General features: G+C 35.1%; 1 protein-coding gene across 1 annotated transcript in view; it reads right to left on the bottom strand.

The window, feature by feature from the left end:
- The window catches only part of TMPRSS15 (transmembrane serine protease 15), a 136,198-nt gene that overhangs the window by 46,271 nt on the left and 66,566 nt on the right, over positions 1-23,361 (bottom strand). The window contains exons 14-18 of the mRNA XM_055279329.2: positions 22,839-22,928; positions 19,928-20,053; positions 16,582-16,722; positions 6,150-6,260; positions 3,935-4,067 (exon numbers count right to left, since the gene is read on the bottom strand). Of these exons, the coding sequence (XP_055135304.1) occupies positions 3,935-4,067; positions 6,150-6,260; positions 16,582-16,722; positions 19,928-20,053; positions 22,839-22,928 (601 nt within the window). The remainder of the gene's footprint in view (positions 1-3,934; positions 4,068-6,149; positions 6,261-16,581; positions 16,723-19,927; positions 20,054-22,838; positions 22,929-23,361) is intronic.

Genomic DNA, 23,361 nt, shown 5'->3' with positions numbered 1-23,361 from the left:
ATCATTGATGGACATTTGGGTTGGTTTCAAGTCTTTGCTGTTGTGAACAGTGCTGCAATAAACATACGTGTGCATGTGTCTTTATAGTAGAATGATTTATAATCCTTTAGGTATATACCCAGTAAAGGGATTGCTGGGTCAAATGGCATTTCTGGTCTAGATCCTTGAGGAATCGCCACACTGTCTTCCACAATGTTGGGAAAACTGGCTAGCCATGTGTAGAAAGTTGAAACTGGATCCCTTCCTTACACCTTACACAAAAATTAATTCAAGATGGATTAAAGACTGAAACGTAAGACCTAAAACCATAAAAACCCTAGGAGAAAACCTAGGCAATATCATTCAGGACACAGGCATGGGCAAAGACTTCATGACTAAAACACCAAAAGAAATGGCAACAAAAGCCAAAATTGACAAATGGGATATAATTAAACTAAAGATCTTCTGCACAGCAAAAGAAACTATCATTAGAGTGAACAGGCAACCTACAGAATGGGAGAAAATTTTTGCAATCTATCCATCTGACAAAGGGCTAATATCCAGTATCTACAAAGAACTTAAACAAATTTACAAGAAAAAAACAAACAACCCCATCAAAAAGTGGGTGAAGGATGCGAACAGACAATTCTCGGAAGAAGACATTTATGCAGCCAACAAATATATGAAAAAAAGCTCATCATCACTGATCATTAGAGAACTACAAATCAAAACCACAATGAGATACCATCTCACGCCAGTTAGAATGGTGATCATTAAAAAGTCAGGAAACAACAGATGCTGAAGAGGATGTGGAGAAATAGGAACGCTTTAACACTGTTGATGGGAGTGTAAATTAGTTCAACTAAATTGATTATTTATATAATGAATAATGAAATTCATTTCCTCTCTTTGCTCTTCATAGGAATTTCGTTTCTGATGAGGCTGACATCACTTGGATGAGGCTTGGACCTGGGAAGTTTCCATTCTAAATGCACAGCATTTGGGAATATAACAGGAACTGGAAGCTCTCAGTCCAACTGTAAGAAGCTAAGTTAGGTATAGAAGGAATGTACCTCAGCACAATAAAGATTATATATGACAAAGCCATAGTTAACATTATACTAACAGGAAAAAGTTGAAATCTTTTCTTCTAAGAACTGGAACAAGACAAAGATACCTACTCTCTCCACTCTTATTCAGTATAACACTGAAAGTCCTAGACAAAGCAATTAGAATAAAGAGAGAAATAAAGGGCATCCAAATTGGAAAGAAGGAAGTCAAATTGTCGCTGTTTATAGATGACATGATCTTATCTACAGAAAAACCTAAATACTCCACCAAAAAAGGGAATTGATCATTGAATTTAGTAAAGTTTCAGGATACAAAATGGACAAAACAAAATCATTACAGTTTCTATACATCAACAACCAACTAGCTGGAAAAAAAATCAAGAAAGTAATCCCATCTACAACAATCACACAAAAAATTAAACACCTAGAAATAAATATAACCAAGGAGGTGAAAGACGTCTTCAAGGAAAACTGTAAAACATTGACGAAAGAAATTGAAAAGGACACAAACAAATGAAAAAACATCCTATACCCATGGATTGGAAGACTTAATATTGTTAAGATAACAGTACTACCCAATCCCTATCAGATTTAATGCAATCTCTATCAAAACACCAAAGACATTCTTCACAGGAATAGAAAGAAAAATCCTAAAATTTGTATGGAACCACAAAACACACCAAATAGCCAAAGCAATCCTGAGCAAAAAGAACAAAACCGGAGGCTTCACACTACCAGATTTCAAAATATTCTACAAAATTATAGTAACCAAGATAACTGGCATAAGAATGGACAACAGACCAACGGACCAGAATAGAGAACAGGATAGAGAACCTTGAAATAAATCTGCGTTTACAGCCCACTGATTCTTTTTTTTTTTTTTTTTTTTTTTTTTTACAAAGCCACCAAGAACATTCAATGGGGGGAAAGAACAATCTCTTCAGTAAATGATGCTGGGAAAACTGGATAACTATATGAAGTATGAAACTAGACCCTTATCTCTCACCATATAGAAAAATCATATCAAAATGGATTAAAGAGTTAAATCTAAGACCTAAAATGTTGAAACCACTAGAATAAAACATTGGGGGAAACACTCCAGGACATCGGTCTGGACAAAGATGGCTTGAGTAAGCCCGTAAAAGCACAGGCAACCAAAGCCAAAATGGACAAATGGGATCACATCACACTAAAAAGCTTCTACACAGCAAAGGGAATAACCAACGAAGTGAAGAGCAAATCCACAGAATGGGAGGAAATATCTGCAAACTTTCCATTTGACAAGCACATAATAACCAGAATATATAAAGAGCTAAAACAAATCGACAAGAAATAAAAACATATGTTCTGACTTTAAAAATGGGCAAATTGTCTGAGTAGACATTTCTTAAAAAAAGACATACAAATAGCCAACAGAATATGAAAAAAATGCTCAGCATCACTAATTACTAGAGAAATGCAAATCAAAACCACAATGAGCTATCTCTCACCCCTGTTATAATAGCTTTTATCAAAAGAGAGGCAGTAAGGGATGCTGGTGAAGACATGGAGGAAGAACACCCATAGACTGTTGGGGAAAATATAAATTAGTACAGCCACTATTCAGAACATTATGGAGGTTTCTTAAAAAACTAAAAATAGAACTACCATATAACCCAGCACTTCCACTGCTGGGCATATATTCAAAAGAAAGGAAATCAGTATATCAAAGAGGATATCTGCCCTCCCATGTCTATTGCAGCACTATTCACAATAGCCAACATTTGGAATCAACCTAAGAGAAAAGCATATGTTTTATAATTAGAAAACTTTTGGCATATGTTTTTATAGATAGGTATATCTATATTTACATGTACATAGAGTGTATATATAATTCATTGCTTAAGTATTTGGCACTGATTTTTAAAGACAAGGATTAGTCTAGAGTTTAGCATTACAATAATGTACCAAATAGACATGGTTCTTCCCTTTATAGACCTCATAGTTTAATATGACAAACAAACTTTAAATGATATAGTGTTATAAGTTATAAAGATAACCACATGTGAGCCAACATGGCTAGTAATCACTAAATCTTCAAAATCATATATGTTTAAGGATCAGAATGGTGGGTTAGAGTTGCCAGGTTGTAAAATGCAAAATAAGTATGTTATTGCTACTCATTACTTTCATTTTCTACCTAATTACTTTTAAGACTTGATGGGAAGGTAAAAAAGAAATATGGTAAAATTACATATTTGATGCAAGCTATTATGGCATTAGACTGGGAGGTATAATACATTTTTGATAAGTTATTAATTGGAATTTTTACTTGCATCATCCTTGCTGAGAATATCTTTCTTTATCCTTCTGTAACAAAATTTATAGAAATACTGTAGTGGGAGAGGTTATGCAAAATTTTTAATTATAAAGATATTTTACAAATTTTGCATAACCTCTCCCACTACAATAGTACTTCTATAAATTTTTCAAAAAAACTATTGTAAATGTGTTGCAAAGATATAGCAAAAGCATATTCTCTGTAGTACCCTTGTGATTATTTATGTATATTATGATATAGAATAAAACGAAAGATTTCATTAAAAAATCATCAAAAAATATAAAATCATGAGAAACGCTCACATATAAGTATTTTGTATAACACAGTATATTATATTTTATATAATATTTACATGTACTTATATTTATACAGTATTTATACAAAGGTTATTAACTGGTTATTATTTGAAAATGGGGTTAATCAAGATTTTTATTTTCTCCCTTTTGCTAATGTGTATTTTCTAAATTCATAACTTTATAAATTTTAAAGCTCTTACTAAACCTAATTTGATAGTAATAAAAAGGTTTGAGAATCTCTTAAAAAGGAACTCAGTAGAATTACTTACCCTAGTCCCAGCAGTTGACAAACATCATTTGAAATCTGGGTGGTCCAGTTCTCAGCACAAGCTGTATGCCACATGCTCTGGATTCTGAACTGCACTAAACCATTGTTGTTCGTTGTGCCATTGAAGAAACGCACTAAAGACACGGAGAGTATAATGGTAGTTACCAGAGACTGAACGGTGCAGAGAATGGGAAGACGTTGTTCAGAGTACAGAGCTTCAGTTAGACAGGAGGAATGAGTTCGTGAGATCTCTTGCATAGCACTGTGACTATAGTTAATAATAATGTATCTTTCAACATTTTGCAAAATTTCAAATTTTCTCATCATGAAATATGATAAGTATTTAAGGTGATGGATAGGTTGATTAGCATAATTCAATCATTCCTCAATCTCTCTCTATCTATATATATATACACACTTTTAAAATATATATATACACATTCTCTATATATACATTCTCTCTCCATACATTCTATTAATATATATTATATATAATATCACATTGTAACCCATAATATATATAATATCACCCATAAATATATAATATCACATTGTAACCCATAAATATATAGAATTAAATTTTTCAAATATACAGCAAATTTTTTAGAAAAATTAACAAAAAAAATACATTGAAGAGATTAGATTACACATGTGGTCATTTTGACCTAAATTGATAAGAGTAAATTATGGCCTCTAAACTAAATGTGCAATGTTCTTAATATTTCGAGTTTAGAGATTGATTGTAGTTTTTCTTAAGAGCATGATGGAAGGTCTAATTTGAAAAATGTAAATTCAGTAGGCAATTTTGCTCTTTTATATAACTATAAAAATGGAAATTGCAGAGATATGCAAGTTTACTACAAATCTATATGGCAAATAAACAGAAAATAAAGTTATCTGTGAAGAGTATATATAAACTTAGTTTCTGAAAGAAGGAAACTCAAGTTTAGGGAGGAATTCCCTCCCCACCAAAAAAAAACCATTTTCTTTGTACTTACTTTTATACCATTTGATTTCTATCATCTTACTCATCATTTTACAACCATTTTGAACAGAATTTTAAGGCCATTAGTGGCCAGGTAGGGACTGGACCAAGCTAAGTGAGTTCATCAAGGGAGGAAAACATCAGTAATTGTAGTCTTTACCTAGAAGCACTATGTTGTAATTCTATAAAATAATGCCACATTGTTTACCTTTTTTTCCTATTATGACAAGAGCTAAGAGCAGTGACTACAGAATTATACAAACTTAGGTTCAAAAACAGCTACGGCCCTTACTGGGTGTGCGACCTTTGGCAGCCACTTATCATTTCCAAGCCATAGTTTCCTCATGGGTAAACTATAGCCAATTTTTTTTTTTTCTTTTTTGAGATGCAGTTTCACTCTTGTTACAAAACCTGGAGTGCAATGGCACGATCTGGGCTCACTGCAACCTCCGCCTCCCAGGTTCAAGCGATTCTCCTGCCTCAGCCTCAGGAGTAGCTGGGATTACAGGCACCCACCACCATGCCTGGCAAATTTCGTATTTTTAGTAGAGACAGGGTTTCACCATGTTGGTCAGGCTGGTCATGAACTCCTGACCTCAGATGATCTGCCCGCCTCGGCCTCCCAAAGTGCTGGGATTACAGGCGTGAGCCACTGCGCCTGGCCAACTATAGCTAATTCTTATTGTGGATTTTTTTTTAACTTAGTTACAGTGCATGGTACATAGTATATAAGTGTTAAATATTTGCTTAGAAATAAAAAGACATAATAAAAGTATCCATTACTCATAATGTTATTGAGGTGTGGAAGGGGAGCTGGACTGAAAACTCAGCAGGGCAGGGGGAGAAAGTGAATTATAAGTAAGCATACAGGTGCCTCTGAATGTGGGCAACAAGCAGAAAACAGCAGCCAGTATGGGTGGTGCTAGCCTGCTTGGTTTGGAATATTGTCTCTGTGGTATTCTGGGCTTCCTATATGGATATTTGTTGCTCTAGAATTAGTTAATAAGTGTGACCAAACTGAAACAAACAATAAACTGAGGCCTGCAAATATTAACTTTTCTTCTAACCAGATGGGGACAGAGGTGCTAAAATCATCTCAGAGATGAGATGTTCTCGTTCCAAAGCATCAAAAGAGGTCCTAATAAACACACTTATAATCTTTCTTTTACACTGTAGAATCCAAATGCAGAGGCTAAAGTCATAAAAGTATTTTCCTAAAAATAAGACATACCACAATCTGCTTCATCTGAGCCATCCTCACAGTGCAGATGACCGTCACAGAGATTCACCACTGGAACACACTCTCCATTTTTACATTGAAAATTGTCTTCCTTGCATGGCTCTATGGGGAAAGAATGTTTATTGTATAGGATAAAGAAAACACAAATGGATGATTCTGGAGGACAAATCCCATTTGCTCCCCTTTAAACATGAGTCCTTTGCCACAGCTCAAGGTGGAGCCAGCTTTGATACTGAGTAAATGACGAGTTAATGGGTGCAGCACACCAACATGGCACATGTATACATATGTAAAAAACCTGCACGTTGTGCACTTGTACCCTAGAACTTAAAGTATAATGAAATATATATATATATATATATATATTAAACATGAGTCCTTTGCCACAGCACAAGGTGGAGCCATCTTTGATACTGAGCAACACCATCTACTTGGTCATTCAGAATGCCTCAGAAATAGTTTCCAAGCTGATGTGTATGTAGCTTTAGAAGAGTGTGGATGAAACCTCAAACATCTCTTTTGCAGCAAAACTCAGGGAATTTCTAAGAGGTGGCTGAGAGATTGTCAACTCACCTCTTCCTCATAATTTTGTTAGTATCTCTTCAATAAACAAACTCCTCCACCCCAAACGAACATACAAGCAACAACCATTGAACTGTTACTCAAGCACAGAGAGGTCCCCTGGCCTCACCATCCAAATGATACTTCCAAACCTTTGTAAGAAAGAAATGTGAAAGTTGTCTGTTGGTGAGATCAAAGTTGGATTGGGTTGGAAACAGAGGGCTCAGTTAAAGCTTGGTCAGGAAGGAAAGAGTAGTCACAAAGAAATGGAAACTTTGCTGTCTCGGTAATGTGAAAAGAAGTTGAGGATAGAGCTCCAAACAAGTACAGCAGTGTTGGAGGCATGGGCATGTGCTTGGCACACGGAGACACAAAAGGAAAATGAAAAGCTGGGCAAAGAAGAAACTGGGTAGATCTGGAGGCCATTGGTGGTTGTTTCCAGGGTTTGGGTTGTGCAAAAAGAGGCCTAGTGGAAACATTCCTTATTTAGAAGTAGCTGCTGCTGTTTCCTGAGATTGTTTGGTCTTTAAAAGTTTTGTTCTGGGAGAGCCCTCATATCACTGGGAGAGAGGGGTTTGCTTCCCTCTTCCAGTGCTTTCTGATTACAGCTTAGGAGGTACAGTTATGTACTGGAAGGAGAGTAGGAACTCCGTGAGGGCCACATGGAATTTGGTTCCCTGACAATGGCGATGGCTGTCAGGTGTGGAGAGGCTCAATGTCTTATCCCCTACATGGTACATGAACAATCATATGGGGAAGTAAAAGCACTTGATAAAAATAAGAAACAGGGAAGCTTCTATTTTGAAAACTGTTAGTGACTATTAGTCAATGTAATAACATTACTATTACATTGCTTTCAAGGAGACTCAATTCAGGTTAATATGATTTCAGAAACAAATTATGAAAATATCCATGGAGACTTTCTGAATTTATGATGATCAAACATAATGCCACTTGAAAGAAATCATTCCTGTTGTTTTAGAATCTAGGTTGTAGACTCACATCTGAGAGAGCTGATAAACACCGTTACACTTCTAAAGAGAGGCACTCAGTATAGCCATACTACACTTACTGAAAAAAAATACTAAAAGTAGTCCAGCAACTATCAATATCCATCAGCTATTTTCAGCTTTTTAATAAAAGGGCATTAGAGTATTTTTCTAAAAAATATATTGAATAGAGTATTTGAGGGGGGATGTTTCTATGGAGGAAAGGGGAGGATAGTGCCATCCAGCAAACCAAGTGTGGGATGCTCTAAGAGAATCAATTCCTAATTGAGTTGCCTGAAAGAAGCAAGGTCAGCATCTCACTCCCTGGTCAAAAGTTGACTACACGGCATAACCAAAAGGACCAGGCTTTCATGGGACTAGTGTTAGGGCTTTCAGATATTTTAAAACTTTGACATTAGTATGAAACAGATTTTTAGTAATAACTCTAGGATACACATCAACGTGTCTGTGTGTAACTAAATTAAAACTTACCTTTACTCTGTTCTATTATTTCCTATCCCATCCCATCCCATCCCATCCCATCCCATCCCATCCCATCCCATCCCACCCCACCCCACCCCACCCCATCCCATCCCATCCCATGCCATTCTATTCCATAACAATGCATAAAGGTTTTTGGATAGTGAAACCCAATAAATTCATTTCACTCCCCTGGTTTTTGATAAATACCAGGATAAACTGAAGTATAGTGATCAATTCCTGTGAAATGAAATCAGAAGTTAGAAAGTTGGCAAGGTGGACACTGGAAAGATGATCAGATGACAACTGCCTGGCAGGGAAGGCCGGCTGTAGCACAAAAAGTGGAGGAATGGAACCTAGGGATTAGGGATTCGGAGCTGAGCAGGGTTATAAGAGATTATTTAGGAGTTGTACGACCCATGTCTACAGTGCAATAGTCCAGGGCTGGTGGAACAATGCTCTGAAGAGCTCACCAGTCTGTTTCACAACAGAGCTAGCATTTGGCCAGAAGCTGGTGTCTGACAAATGAAAACTACAATGGTTAAAAAAAAAAAAAAAAAAAAAAAAAAAACTTCCTATTTTCCAACATTGGAACTATGGGAAGATGGGGAAAAAAGGGAAGTAGAAAATAAAACAAAGACAATATTTCCACCCTCCTCTGCCTTAAGTTATTAGGCCAAGGTCTGTGCCTGAGTTGAGGGATAAAAGAAGCTTTGAATTAGATGATATAAAAGTGTTGATATTATACTTGACTGTTCATTTTAACACTTAAAAGTGAGTGTAAGTTACCCAGATAAAATGATTTAACACTGGAAGAAACTGAAAAGGTGTAGAGATCTGCTTGAAATATCCAGAGCAGAAAAAGGAGATTTGAATTAAAATAGAGACAAATGAACCTTTTGTTTTGCTTATATTGTCACTGAGGTCAGTCATTCTATAAACTGAATATAGAATATGCCAGCTGTAATACCCATAAGGCCATGTTTTCTCATCTTCGTATGTCCAGGGCTTGGCGAAATGTCTGGCATAAAGCAGGGAAAAGTAGATATTTTTAAAATATAAAGTAAATTAATGTATATTAAAAGATTAATATGCCTCAAAAGTATGAAGCTTAGTAAAAGAGTCAACATAATATAAAGCACTTTTTAAAACTATGATTTCAAATAAAGTTTAAAATTTAAGATAATTGGCTGACGGTAATTCTAGTAATTTGAAAAAAAAAAGAATCAATTTTATGAATTATGAAGATATAACTTACTTAAATTTCAATAGGTATTAAGACATAGGCCCTAAAGTAATATGACCTTTGACTGTCAATAGGAGTAAATACTACTTTTGTCTTAGGTGTGTCAGGAGAACAAATTTTAAAAGATAATGAAGTGTATTTATCATACCAATACATATACAGAGAATATGCAATAGATAATATTTTTAACAGTCAAAACAGTTTGCTCTTGTTGCCCAGGCTGGAGTACAATGTTGCCATCTCAGCTCACTGAAACCTCTGCCTCCTGGGGTCAAGTGATTCTCCTGCTTCAACCTCCCAAGTAGCTGGGATTACAGGCATGTGCCACCACGCCTGGCTAATTTTGTATTTTTAGGCGAGACGGGGTTTCTCCATGTTGGTCAGGCTGGTCTCGAACTCCCGACCTCAGGTGATCCAGCCGCCTCGGCCTCCCAAAGTGCTGGGATTACAGGCTTGAGCCACCACGCCCAGCCTTTCGCTGATATTTTTGAAGTTGACATTCTTACTCCATGTGCTAGTTGTGCTTTTTCTCCCTACGAATAATGAAATAAACAAGAAAACATACCTAATCCTTTCCTCTTAGTATCTTACAACAATAATTGGAGCTATTTGTATACTCTGCTTTAAACTTTGAAGAATTCTGTATTTTTTCATCTGAAATCTAAGTTACCTTGTTAAGAAAATATTTTTAGAAAGCCATGGCTGGTTGTTTCTACAAACCTTTATACCATGAGAAAATTTGGTTACATATCTCAAAATATAATACTATTACAGAGGTTCTTGAAAGTGTAATTATCAATTTGTTTCACAAACATATTTTTAAACCAGATTAGTGAGATGACAAATGGGCAGAGATAATTACGATTCTAAAGACAGCATTAATACTTTGACTATATAGTTTATCTTTCTGGTATTAATTTTCCTTTAGAAAATTGGAAGTCTTAAATGTAGGCAGAAGTGTTATGTATTCATATATTCTGTCTTAAATATATATTTTAATATACTTTATTTAAAAGGTTGACAGCATGAATTACATGTCCATGATCAATTATATTGATATACTTACAGAATGTTAGTCACCACCCTTTATTTTTAAAATATCTTACTACTTTTTTCGTAGCTTACTGAAATCACTATGTAAAAAATGAGTTCTCAATGACAATAATTTAATCATAGATACATTTACTGATAATTTTACCTTTTTATTAATGTAGATAGGCAATATTTAATTTGAAAATCACATACGAGTTGAATGGAAACAGACATATCTGAATTAAAATCTAAATGATAACATATAAATATTTTAAAAATGTAATTCATTTTTGTGCTCTAGCTGAAGCTGTTAGGGTTATATTCTATGAATCCAGAAAAATAATAACTTGTTTCTATAAGCTGAATGAACTGGATGAAAAAATGCTGAATGGGGAAAATTGATCTATTGTTACTGAACTGAACAGAAATTTTAAAATCTGAGAAGTATAAATAAGCTCTTTCAGAATTTTCCTTACATGTATAAACTGGATTCTGATTCTTTGCAACATACAATAGTTCAGCTTCATTAAGCAGTCTTTAATCCAACAGTTTAACTCTCTCTGGACTCTGAAATCTTATTTCTGATAGTTTTATGCCCATGGTGAGAGAGAGAAAAATAAATATTGCTAAGAATTGAATTTCCCCATCTCCTTTTTATGAAGTCTCCAGTAGCGTTGCCTCATTTAGTTAACATATGCTTGGTTTAAAATGGAACGAAATTTATCTCTAAGCACATACCACACAATCTGGGGAGCGCTCAAACCCCCTAAATGTAATCAGCTGCCACTTCCACAGTTGCCTGATAAACACTATTGAATTCCATCGTTAAGACTCTGAGTATCAGAAAAGAGCAATAAGGGGACATTTATAGGAGACTGATCTCAATAAATCTATATTACATATACTTTATTACAATAGAAATGGAAATGTCAGGAACATAGTACAAAGAAAATAAGATATAAAAATACACTATACAATTGTGTTAAATTTCAACTGAAAGCCTTGGAAGGTGTCCCTAAAATATCTACAGAAGACAAGTGAAGCAAAAACAATTTTTGATGGCCATTTATACCTTTTTCTAAAAGAACCACCAAAGTAAAGTGCCAGGATGTGTGTCCAATCTCGCTTACCCTTACCAGCTTGATTAGCCTCCACAGCCAAGTCCCTGTTTCTGTAATTGCTTTTCAGTCTTTGGGTATAAAAAATCTTGACGGAAGCAGACAGTGCTGATGACAACTCAGTCATTCCATTACTCACTTCCCAGCTGCATCGGTCCTATGTCTAGGAGGAATGTGAAACCATACTCCCCATGTATTTATCATGCAGTGATGGGCATTGAAGACTGTTCTAGCTTCAATCAAGAGAATTTTCCCTTAAAAATAACTTCATACATTACATACTAATATAACAGTAGTAAATGAAATCTAGCTATCGGCAAAAGAAATATAAAGAATCTATACATCATAAACTTGGTGTCTCTTTTGCATTGAGAGAAATAGATTGTGCTCTGTTTTTGAGTTTGATCTTGAATCAAAATCGGTTATAATGTTTTTCAAAATCTTTGATGTTGTGTTTGTTTCATTATAAGAATCTGAGACAGGAAATAAATGCCGATGAGGATGCAGAGAAAGGGGAACATTTATACACCATTGGTAGAAATGTAAAATAGTATAGCCATTATGAAAACCAATACAAGCCTCCTCAAAGAACTAAGAAATATAAAAACTAAAAATATAACTACCATATAACTCAGGAATCCCACTGCTAGATATTTATCCAAAAGAAAGAAAAGCAGTATATCAAAGAGATATCTGCTCATCTATGTTTATTGCAGCACTATTCTTGATGGCCAAGTTATGCAGTCAACCTAAGAGTCCATCAACAGATGAAGAGAGAGATGGAATATGGTATCTTTACACAATGGAATATTATGCAGTTATAATAAATAATGAAATTCTGTCATTTGCAATAACATGGAGAAAACTGGAGGACATTATATTAAGTGAAATAGCCAGGCACAGAAAGACAAATGTTGCATGCTCTCATTCATATGTGGGAGCTAAATTAATTGAGTTCATGAAGACAGTAAATAGAATGGTAGTCACCAGAGGCTAAGAAGGGTAGTGGGGAAGGAGGATAAAGAAGGGTTTCAATGGGTACCAAAATAGAGTTACACAGAAGAAATAAGATCTAGCGTTTGGTAACACAATAAAATGACTATAGTTAACAATAACTTATGGTACATTTCAAAATAACTAGGGAAGACCATTTGGAATGTTCCTAACACTTAGAAATAATAAATGTTTGAAGTGAAGAATATTTCAGTTTCCCAGATTTGATGATTGTAAATTGTATGCTTGTATTAAAATATTACATATACTCCATAAACGTGTAATTATTATGAGTCCATAAAACACAATTTAAACAAACAATCTGTAACTATAACTTTTGATGGAAGAGATTTGTCTCTCTCTTTCTTTTGACAATCCATTTTCCTCTTTTCAAGTCTTTTATCCTTTCTCATTTTCAATTTAAAATAGGGATTTAAAGGCCGGGCGCAGTGGCTCACGCCTGTAATCCCAGCACTTTGGGAGGCCGAGGCGGGCGGATCACGAGGTCGGGAGATCGAGACCACGGTGAAACCCCGTCTCTACTAAAAATACAAAAAATTAGCCGGGCGTGTTGGCGGGCGCCTGTAGTCCCAGCTACTCGGGAGGCTGAGGCAGGAGAATGGCGTGAACCCGGGAGGCGGAGCTTGCAGTGAGCGGAGATGGCGCCACTGCACTCCAGCCTGGGAGACAGAGCGAGACTCCATCTCAAAAAAAAAAAAAAAAAAAAAAAAAATAGGGGTTTAAAGACCTACTTTTTCTTTAAAATTTTGTTTCAAGATGCTTTCACTTTTGCAGATGGTGGAATGCCCTGTCCTGTTAGTCTGTTCTCATGCTGCTAATAAAGATATACCTGAGACTAGGTAATTTGTATGAAAAAAGAGGATTAATGGACTTGCTGTTCCACATGGCTGGGGGAGCTTCCTAATCATGGCAGAAGACAAAAGAGAAGAAAGGCACATCTTACATGGCAGCAGGCAAGAGAGAGCATGTGCAGGGAAACTCCTTTTTATAAAACTATCAGATCTCATGAGACTTACTCATTATCACGAGAACAGCACAGGAAAAACCCACCCCCATGACTCAATTACCTCCCACTGGGTCCCTTCCACAACACATGGGGATCATTAAAATTCAAGGTGAGATCTGGGTGGGGACACAGCCAAACCAAATCACCTATAATTATTTCAATTGTTTGGATACCTCAATAAATCAATCCCTAATCTAATACTGAGCACAATATTTTTTTAAAAATCTCAATTACTTTGGGTTTTACTATGTATCTCAATTTCCTTAAAAGTATAATACTTCTTTCAAAAATCCTTTCCTTGACAGAATTCTTGAAAAAAATTTAGGATGGCCTCCGGTAGAATAGTAGTAGATATTAGGTATTTACCTGCTCTATTTTATGATATTTTGCAGAAGAGAGTACATAATTTTACTGCATTTAAACGCAGCATTGACCCTTGTATATTTTTTAGTTGTGGGATTTTCTCCTTAAAACATGAGAAATATTACTTCATTGTTTTAGTGTTCATAATTGCATGAAATATAAAGCTGATCTTATTTTCAACACCTACAAAAATAATTTTACTTTTTCTGCTAAGAATTTTCAGAAAAATTTCCCTCTTGAAATTTAAAACTTCACACAGAAAATGTTGTAACACTGATTCCTGCTTATTAATTTTTTTATTGAACACACTAAGACTTCACGATTTTTCAGGTAATTTTATTCAGATACAGAAAGTTATGATTTTTCTTTCATTGTATCTTTCACTATTAGTTTTGATCTGCTTTTATGTTTTCAATTTCAGGAATGTTTATTGTTTTCAAATTTGGTTTGGTGTTTTTTTCTGCATGCGCATTACAGACTCTCATATATTTCCATCTCTCTTTACTTATCATTTTTTCGTTCTTCATCATGCTTTCCTGCAGCAATTTTTGTGGAAATTGCACAAGAGGTTTTGAACAGTTGTGCAATAGACCAGAAAACTAGGTGGTTCACACTGCTAACAAAGGCCTCTAATCAAATCAGAAAGATTTGATTATGGCAGAGTTTCACAGAAAATTGCTCTGGCCAAAGATGGCCATCTTCTTCCAAATTCTTGAGAGGAGACTTTATTGTAACGTCACTTGTGGGAGCTGATACCGTGCAAAGACTACTTTATCAGGAGCCAAAAATTATATAATAATTAAAAAAATTAGGGTCATAATTTTACATGTAAAACTATTGTTGGTAACATTTTGTGTTTTTCTGTCATCTAAAGTTTGCTATTAACTAATTTACTTTCTATATAACAGTAAGAAAGATTTAGCTTTTCTGGAACATTACATAACCACAGTCTGTTTTATATTAAATGTGCTCAATATTAACTACCAAAATGTCCTGATCTATGTCCATCACCCATCTATACTTTAAAAGTGTAACTCAAATGTTGAATTAGATTAAAATAATAGGTACACCACAAAGAGAAGGAAACTGAAATAGCAGATAAAATAATTGGCAAACAAACATGGTTATAGTATAATCATCAGCAACAGAATAATCAAGAAACAAAATCAGTGATTCAATTCAAGATGACATTTTCAAACTTATCTTAACATTTTCCAAAGCAATGATAAAATTTTCTTCTAAGTTAAATTCTCGCCACACACACACACACGCTTATGTAAATACATATCTATTGATATTTGCATCTCAATGTATTTTCTTCTTTACCTAACAAAATCATGTCATTTGCTATATTTCTTTTTTTAGTGTACTCTATTATAAGATAAATTATAATTTTGTGTAGATCTCAAAGTATTTACTAATTATTTTTTATTGATCCATGTCACTGTTGCTTGTAAGTAAACAGATTGGCTTCTAAAATCAGTCACAAAATCCAGATTAATCGATTGAACTACCACTTACTTCTACCTAAGTAGCATGGATAATATCAGTTGTGGTTCATTTTCAGGGCCAGATGGTAGACCTCTTAATTATTTGCCATAAAGATTAAAGCAGGCAGCTTTCTGGGATGGTGTCAAAAGTCCTGGTCAGTTGTGAGTGGAGGAACAAAGATAAACATAACCTAATAGTAGCCGGATTTTGTATTAGATAATAGGCCAGATGAAGATAAACTATCCAACCCTACCTCTTTTCTAGATATTCAAGTGAAATACATCAATTCCATAAATATTTCTCTTCCTATGGAAGAGAAAGAGAGATGTAGGAAGTAGCATGTATTCTGTTTTTCTGACATATTTGCACCTGGAAAGAACCACTGAGTTGCTGGGCAGTTCTATGAGACAAATCATAGTCCAAGTGGAGTATCAAGTTACAAAAAAATTCTCTGCAGATTGTTGAATGCAAATATATGCAAATACTAGACATATGAATATATATATCCATATTCACATATATCTGTATATATATATATACACACACATATACACATATCCAAGATGAACATGTTGCTATTTTCTTTGCTCCTGTTGATTATTTTATGGATATAATAAAACACCCAGCGTCGGAGGGTTGGGCATGCCAGCAAATAGCATTAAATTCCTACACTGCGGTGCTTTGCTCTGGTTGTCTCCAATAAGTTAATGATGTTAATTATTTAATTGAATGTTGTTGGCATGCCAACAACTCTCTTGCCTGTTTCCTTCTTTGCTCTCTGAAAATGTTCTTGACATGGGAAACATGACAGTCTTCTTTCCTTAGAGGGAAGGAAATGTTAACATTTAACATGGCTCTCTTCAATGAACAAAATTCAACACTCCTTACACATCAGAGAAATCCAAGTAGGTCTGCTAAAAACTTTTGTGGCTGCCTACTTTGAACGAACTCAGGTAATGGTAATACAGATGTAAAGGAGGAAAAATAATCTTCATTAAGATGAGGAAGAATGAGTGTCACAGAAGGAAAGCATTAAAATCACGATTTTAGCCTTGAAATTCTGTGTACCTTTGCTGTTTTGCTCCAAAAGTTATGATGCGATGTGTGATTTATGGGCTCTTACCTGGAATCCCCAAGTGATAGCCAGTAGTAAAGTTTGCTTTAAACCCTCCTCTTGCCAACACATCGTTAGTGATGAGAAGCACAGTCATTCTGTTGGTGGTAGAGAACACATCCTTTACTGGGCCAGGCCCTGTGTACACAGCTGTTCCAAAGGAAAACGAGATAATCAGTGAGATGATCCTTTGGATCTAGAAGGAAATGTACCCCACATCTCAATTCCATCTGTCAGACGTAGGGCTACATGCTACATGGCTCGCTCACAGAGCAGCCACAAGTAAATGAACACATGCATTCTTTTACATTTTGAACACTCTTCAACAAACAAACTTCTCTTTAAACTTTTTTGATATTTCTTGAGGTTTGTGCGACTCTATAATGCAATGATGAATTACTTATAATATATCTGACTTAGTACCACTGCTATTCAAAGCTCATTTATCCCAGACAAATGACTGACTACTTATAAAGACCTTTATAAAACAATGGAGTTTACAGTCACCTTTACTAAATTTTTGACCAAACACATTTCAGTATTTTTGTGTGTGTGGAATCATAAACCTAATCTGAAGGATGGATTATTTAGAGATTGAGAATATTAACAACATGGTGGCTTTTAAACCTTTTCCCCTTAATCCCTCAGCTTTGGGGATTTCATAAACAATAAAACATTCTTTACTATATTTCAGCTAATTAAAAATACATTTATTAAAAAAGTTTTATATATTGGAAGCCCTGAAAGTGATTCAGTTTCAAATGACCTTCCTGCCTACAAATTTTAAAACAATAAATCAGAGATCTTTCTGGAATTCTTATTTACTTTTCAATGATTTAACTATTAACAGATGAAATGATACATTTTAATTTTTTAGATGATGAGAACTCTGAAGTTTTTATTTGAAGAATAATTTGATCTAAAATGGAAAAACTATTTAAAATTTTTTTATATGTGTATAAAAGAACCAAATTTCAAATTCCTCAGTTCTTGCCACCCTTCTAGTCCCAACAAAATTTTCTTTATTTGTTCTATGTGTGGCTCCCAAAATCCTCTCCCAGGAAGCTCACACTCCAGAACTTTGTGAGATTTTGCTGTAGAATTCTACATAAGGGTTGACTGATGAAAAGGTTGGGGAACCCTCCCCACCACACTGTCACTTGATGTGCTTTAGAACATTTTCTCCGGAGTCTTCATTGATTAGTTGCAGCATTCATGTGATTGTATCCTGACTGCATATCTATTAGATCAGATTTTACAATACATGATGAATACAAGTCCAAAGCACAGTTAGATAAAACATTTTTTTTTTTTTTTGGCAGGAGGGCAATAAAACACTTTTTAGTTGTATCATTTCATTCATCAAAATTGATCATGTGAGCATCTTTGTTTAATGTGTGACTTATCAAGAGACACCTTTTTCTTAAAAATGAGAAACTATCGGGCCAGGCGTGGTGGCTCACGCCTGTAATCCCAGCACTTTGGGAGGCCGAGGCGGGTGGATCACGAGGTCAGGAGATCGAGACCATCCTGGCTAACCCGGTGAAACCCCGTCTCTACTAAAAATACAAAAAATTAGCTGGACATGGTGGTGGGCGCCTGTAGTCCCAGCTACTTGGGAGGCTGAGGCGGGAGAATGGCGTGAACCCGGGAGGCGGAGCTTGCAATGAGCCGAGATCGCGCCACTGCACTCCGGCCTGGATGAAAGAGTGAGACTCTATCTCAAAAAAAAAAAAAAAAAAAAAGAGAAACCATCATTCTCAGCAAACTATCGCAAGGACAAAAAAACCAAACACCGCATGTTCTCACTTATAGGTGGGAATTGAACAATGAGAACACATGGACACAGGAAGGGGAACATCACACACCAGGGCCTGTTGTGGGGTGGGGGGAGTGGGGAGGGATAGCATTAGGAGATATACCTAATGTTAAATGAAGAGTTAATGGGTGCAGCACACCAACATGGCACATGTGTACATATGTAACAAACCTGCACGTTGTGCACATGTACCCTAAAAGTATAAAAAAAAAAATGACCAGCCTGGCCAACATGGTGAAACCCTGTGTCTACTAAAAATACAAAAAATTAGCCGGGCATGGTGGTGGGCACCTGTAATCCAATCTACTCCGGAGGCTGAGGCAGGAGGATCGCTTAAACCCAGGAGACAGAGGTTTCAGTGAGCTGAGATTGCACCACTGCACTCCAGCCTGGGTGACAGAGTGAGACTCCATCTCAACAACAACAACAACAACAAAAATAGTGGTAGTTAGGTAACATATTAGCTATTATGTTTGACTGATAGTTTTTTAGTGTGTTAGCATATATTCCATGATCTATAGAATACACAAAATTTCCTCTATAATAGTACACTCTATAATAGCACAAAAATTTCCTCTACAATAGTACACTCTCGCCAGGCTTATTTTAAAATAATTGATAAAATAAAAAAGAAAAATAAACTGGTCAATTTTTGAAGCATTCTCAGGTACCTACATAGAAGCAGCTAGTACTAGAGACACAGCCAAAGTACTAATAAAATGTAAAGTAAAACTCATCAAAAAATTTTGTATAACAACATGATTTGAATAGTTTAAAGTAAAATAAAAATTGATTTAATAGCTATCTTTGGACATCTGATGTACATATAAAGAGAACTACATAATGGGTGTCCTTAGCCTCTAGTCTCCAATGTGTAGTGCTTGTGGTAGTCAATTAATGCCAGCTGGTAGGAAGTGATGACTCAAAAATATTGTCCAAAATAGTTGAACTCATGGAGATAGAGAGTAGAATGATAGTTACGAGTGGCTGGAAAGAGTATTGGGAGGGGTGGGGGAGTGAGGATGATCAATGGATACAAAAATATAGTTAGAATAAATAAGATCTAGTATTTGACAGCACAATAGGGTGACCACAGCCAATAACAAGTTACTGCACATTTAAAAATAACTGAAAGAGTATAATTGGGTTGTAACACAAAAGACAGGAAAAATGCTTGAGGTGATGGATACACTATTCACACTGATGTGATTATTATGCATTGTAGGCCTATATCAAAATATCTCACATATCCCATAAATACATACACCTACTATGTACCCATGAAAATTAAAAATGAATTTAAAAAGTAAAAATAATTAGTCCTGCTTTGTGAAGAATGTTCAAGAAAAATATTATGTTGTCACTATTTTAAGTATACCCTATATTGTAAGCTCCACATAAACTCATGTCGCTTTACTATTGTATTTTCATTTTGCAAGTTGTAAAAGAGTGATTACATTTATTAAGAAACACTCTTTCCACCAGTACAACATCTTGAGCTTTACAACCTTTACAATATTCAGATTGCAGACTTACCTAAGAGCAAGGAATCAGCTTCTTCACCATCTCTTATTTCAACTACATCGTTAATATTTTCTAAGTCAAATTCTTGAAAATGAAGTTGTATATTCTCTCCTTTTTGTGCATTTAAAATCCAAACACCTTAAAAGTAAGAAGTAACATTTAATTTGGAACACACTTGGTGATTTCTCTTAAAAGCTTCACTCCCTTGAGAATTTCAAATAACTTAAAAAAAAAAATCAAAATTTTTTTCCACTTCATGAAAATCAGTATTTCACGGTGTTTGTTTTTTCTTTTCATTATTTTTTTTTGGTGAGAAAATATATTGGTTTCATCAATAATATTTATAGTAACATTTCAATTAAATTTGAAATTATTTAGTATAATTGATATTTTTACGAAATGGAATACTTTAATCAAAGTTTACAAATATTATTTTACCTCTACAATATAACATTTATGAATATCAAAAGATACTAAAATTATAGTTTCATTTATTTAACTTTCCATGATCAAATTTAGAAGAAAATTAGGTAATTAAAATGCAATTTATAGGACAAGTAAGCTTTAATATTTATTTTAAAAGTTTTTACATTTATTTACATTTAGTTCATTAAAAAAAAAATAAAACAAGACTACCAGCATCAATAAACACTTCTTGTTTTTATTGATTTCGTAAATAATTCAACCTTCAGATTTTTTTTCTAGGCCATTCTTCTCTCATTCTGTATTAGTTTTCTCATTCACTGTTAAGAAATATACTTATATAGTAACAATTTCCAAGTCTTTATTTTCTGCCCTTTTTTGAGATGCAGGCAAATTTATTGACTTATTTACTGTATATGGCTGTACATATTTCAAATCCAACACGTTCTAAAGAAAAAGCAGAATTATCTCTTTTGCAAACTCATTTGTCTTATTCTTCCTATCTCAGTGGCACTACTAATCATCCACTCATAGTTCTCTATGCTTGAAACCTCAGCACCTTCCTTGACCTCCTTTCTCCTACCACATCCAATCCATCACCTAAGCCTGTTAATAGTACCTCCAACATCCTTTGAACCCCATTTACTTCTCAACGTCCCTTGCCACCACGACAAGAGTTCAAATCACTATAGTTTCTCATCTCCTAATTGGTGATGCTGATGGTTCTCATCCCTTACCATCTATCTCTGATCTAAAATGCAAGCTCGTTTTTATCGCCATTTTCCTGTAAACCATTCAAAGACTCCCCAGTGCTCTCAGAATGAAATTCCAACTTCATAACATGGTGTACAATTCCTTCACACTTCTAATTTTACCCATTACCATTATTTAATTTTTCTTGGAGATTCAAGAAACAGTTGTCTCCTACTTTGGTATGTCAAGGACTCTCCACAGAGTCCCGCCTTTACCCTTATTATAACAGTATTTTGGACATTTTGTGCCTGACAACATATCTGAGTCACCATCTATACTGTGCTACATTTGTGTCTTCTTTACTTACTTCAGATTAAGGAAATAAAGTATTGAATACACATTTGTCAAATAAATATTTTTAAATTTAATAAATTTCTCCAAATTGTTTCAATGTTCCACTGCTTGTTGGATTTTTCAGATTATCATTTTGTTCAAATGATGTTTAAAAGATGTCTTCAGGCCGGGTGCCGTGGCTCAAGCCTGTAATCCTAGCACTTTGGGAGGCCAAGACCGGCGGATCACGAGGTCAGGAGATCGAGACCATCCTGGCTAACACGGTGAAACCCCATCTCTACTAAACATACACAAAAAATTAGCAGGGCATGGTGGCGGGTGCCTGTAGTCCCAGCTACTCGGGAGGCTGAGGCAGAAGAATAGTGTGAACCCAGGAGGTGGAGCTTGCAGTGAGCCGAGATCGTGCCACTGCACCCCAGCCTGGGCGACAGAGCGAGACTCCGTCTAAAAAAAAAAAAAAAAAAGATGTCTTCAGTGTGAAGCAGAGATAACTCTGTTTCCCCAAACAAGTCAAATTAGATTAGTCGCTGTTTATTTTTCGGGGATGAGGTACTTGTCTACAATATTGACCCTATATGCACCTATGAAAGTGATGCTCTCTTATCTCTTGATCATCTGAAGGAAGAAGGTTGGCTTTTTCTGACAACACATTTTTCCCACCATTGGGGCATTTCTTTCATTGACAGAATTCTCCATTTAGCTTAGTGGTCTTAACAAGGCATGGCCATGGAAAGATGTTTGTTTCCCAGTCCAGACTCCTGAAGTGGAACATCTGTAGGATGGACTAGGGAATCTGCATCTCCAACACAATCTTTATGTATCCTTATATGAGTTTCTATATTTAGGAACATTGACCTAGAGGTAGTCTTTATGCAGTTTTAGCAAACTATTTTCTCTAGACAAATTTTTTAGTGATCTTTCTTATAATTTTATTTTTTATACTGGAAATAATTACATTATTGTAGCTATCTGCTTTATTGGCTCTAGCGTATATTTGCAAAAAGTGTGAATGCTACAACTGGTTCTTTACTTTTTAATACTTTCCATTGTCTTTGTCCTATGAAATTGCAAACTTGTTAAACACACTATAGACATTATATGCACAAACAAGGAAAGTGATTTAGAAAGCGGTGTCTGGAGTAACACTGGTTCTCTCACTGTTGTTATTCAACTTCTAAATTTGGAATTATAATGACACCTGCTTCAAGAAGTTCTTGTGGGAAATGAATGAAATAATGTATATTGGGCATTAACACAGTGCCTGGCATGACACAAATGTTATATATATTTAGCAATTATTGTTATTTTTGTTGTTATATTAAGCAATCTTATAGGTAGACATGATAGGTGTACCCATGTTTGACAAATTTATAATCTACTTTGCTGCATCAAGGGGAGATCTACATTTCATATGGACATTTGTTTCCGACGACCTGGAAAAGAAATGACTCACAGAAAGCCAGATTAGGGTAGCTGTTTGGAAAGTTCATAGAACTGAATGTTGTATTTGGCTCCCACAGTTCAAAAGGTCCTCCACAGTCCGCTGAAAAGGAAAGCAATGGGAAATCATTAGTAACACAATGTTTATTTCAGAGAGATAATACCACATGCCAGCAAATTTTCAATTACATTTCTTAGAATACAAATTTTGACAAGTAAATTTTAGAGTCATGTAAGGGTAAATGTTGCAGTTTAAGTAAAGGAAAAATACAGTTAAATAGATAAGAACTCTAATGATCAGTGATGTTGAGCTTTTTTTCATGTGATTGTTGGCCGCATGTATGTTACCTTTTGAAAAGTGTCTGTTCTTGTCCTTTGCCACTTTTTTGTGGGGTTGTTTATTCTTTTTCTTGTAAATTTAAGTTCTTTATAGAAGCTGGATATTGGACCTTTGTCAGATGCATAATTTGCAAAAGGTACCATCTGACACCAGTCAGAATGGCTATTATTAAAAAGTCAAAAAATAACAGATATTG

Source organism: Symphalangus syndactylus, chromosome 5, assembly GCF_028878055.3.
Source record: "Symphalangus syndactylus isolate Jambi chromosome 5, NHGRI_mSymSyn1-v2.1_pri, whole genome shotgun sequence".
NCBI lineage: Eukaryota > Metazoa > Chordata > Mammalia > Primates > Hylobatidae > Symphalangus > Symphalangus syndactylus.
The sequence above is the reverse complement of the archived record's forward strand: the minus strand, read 5'-3'. Positions and strand labels throughout refer to the sequence as shown.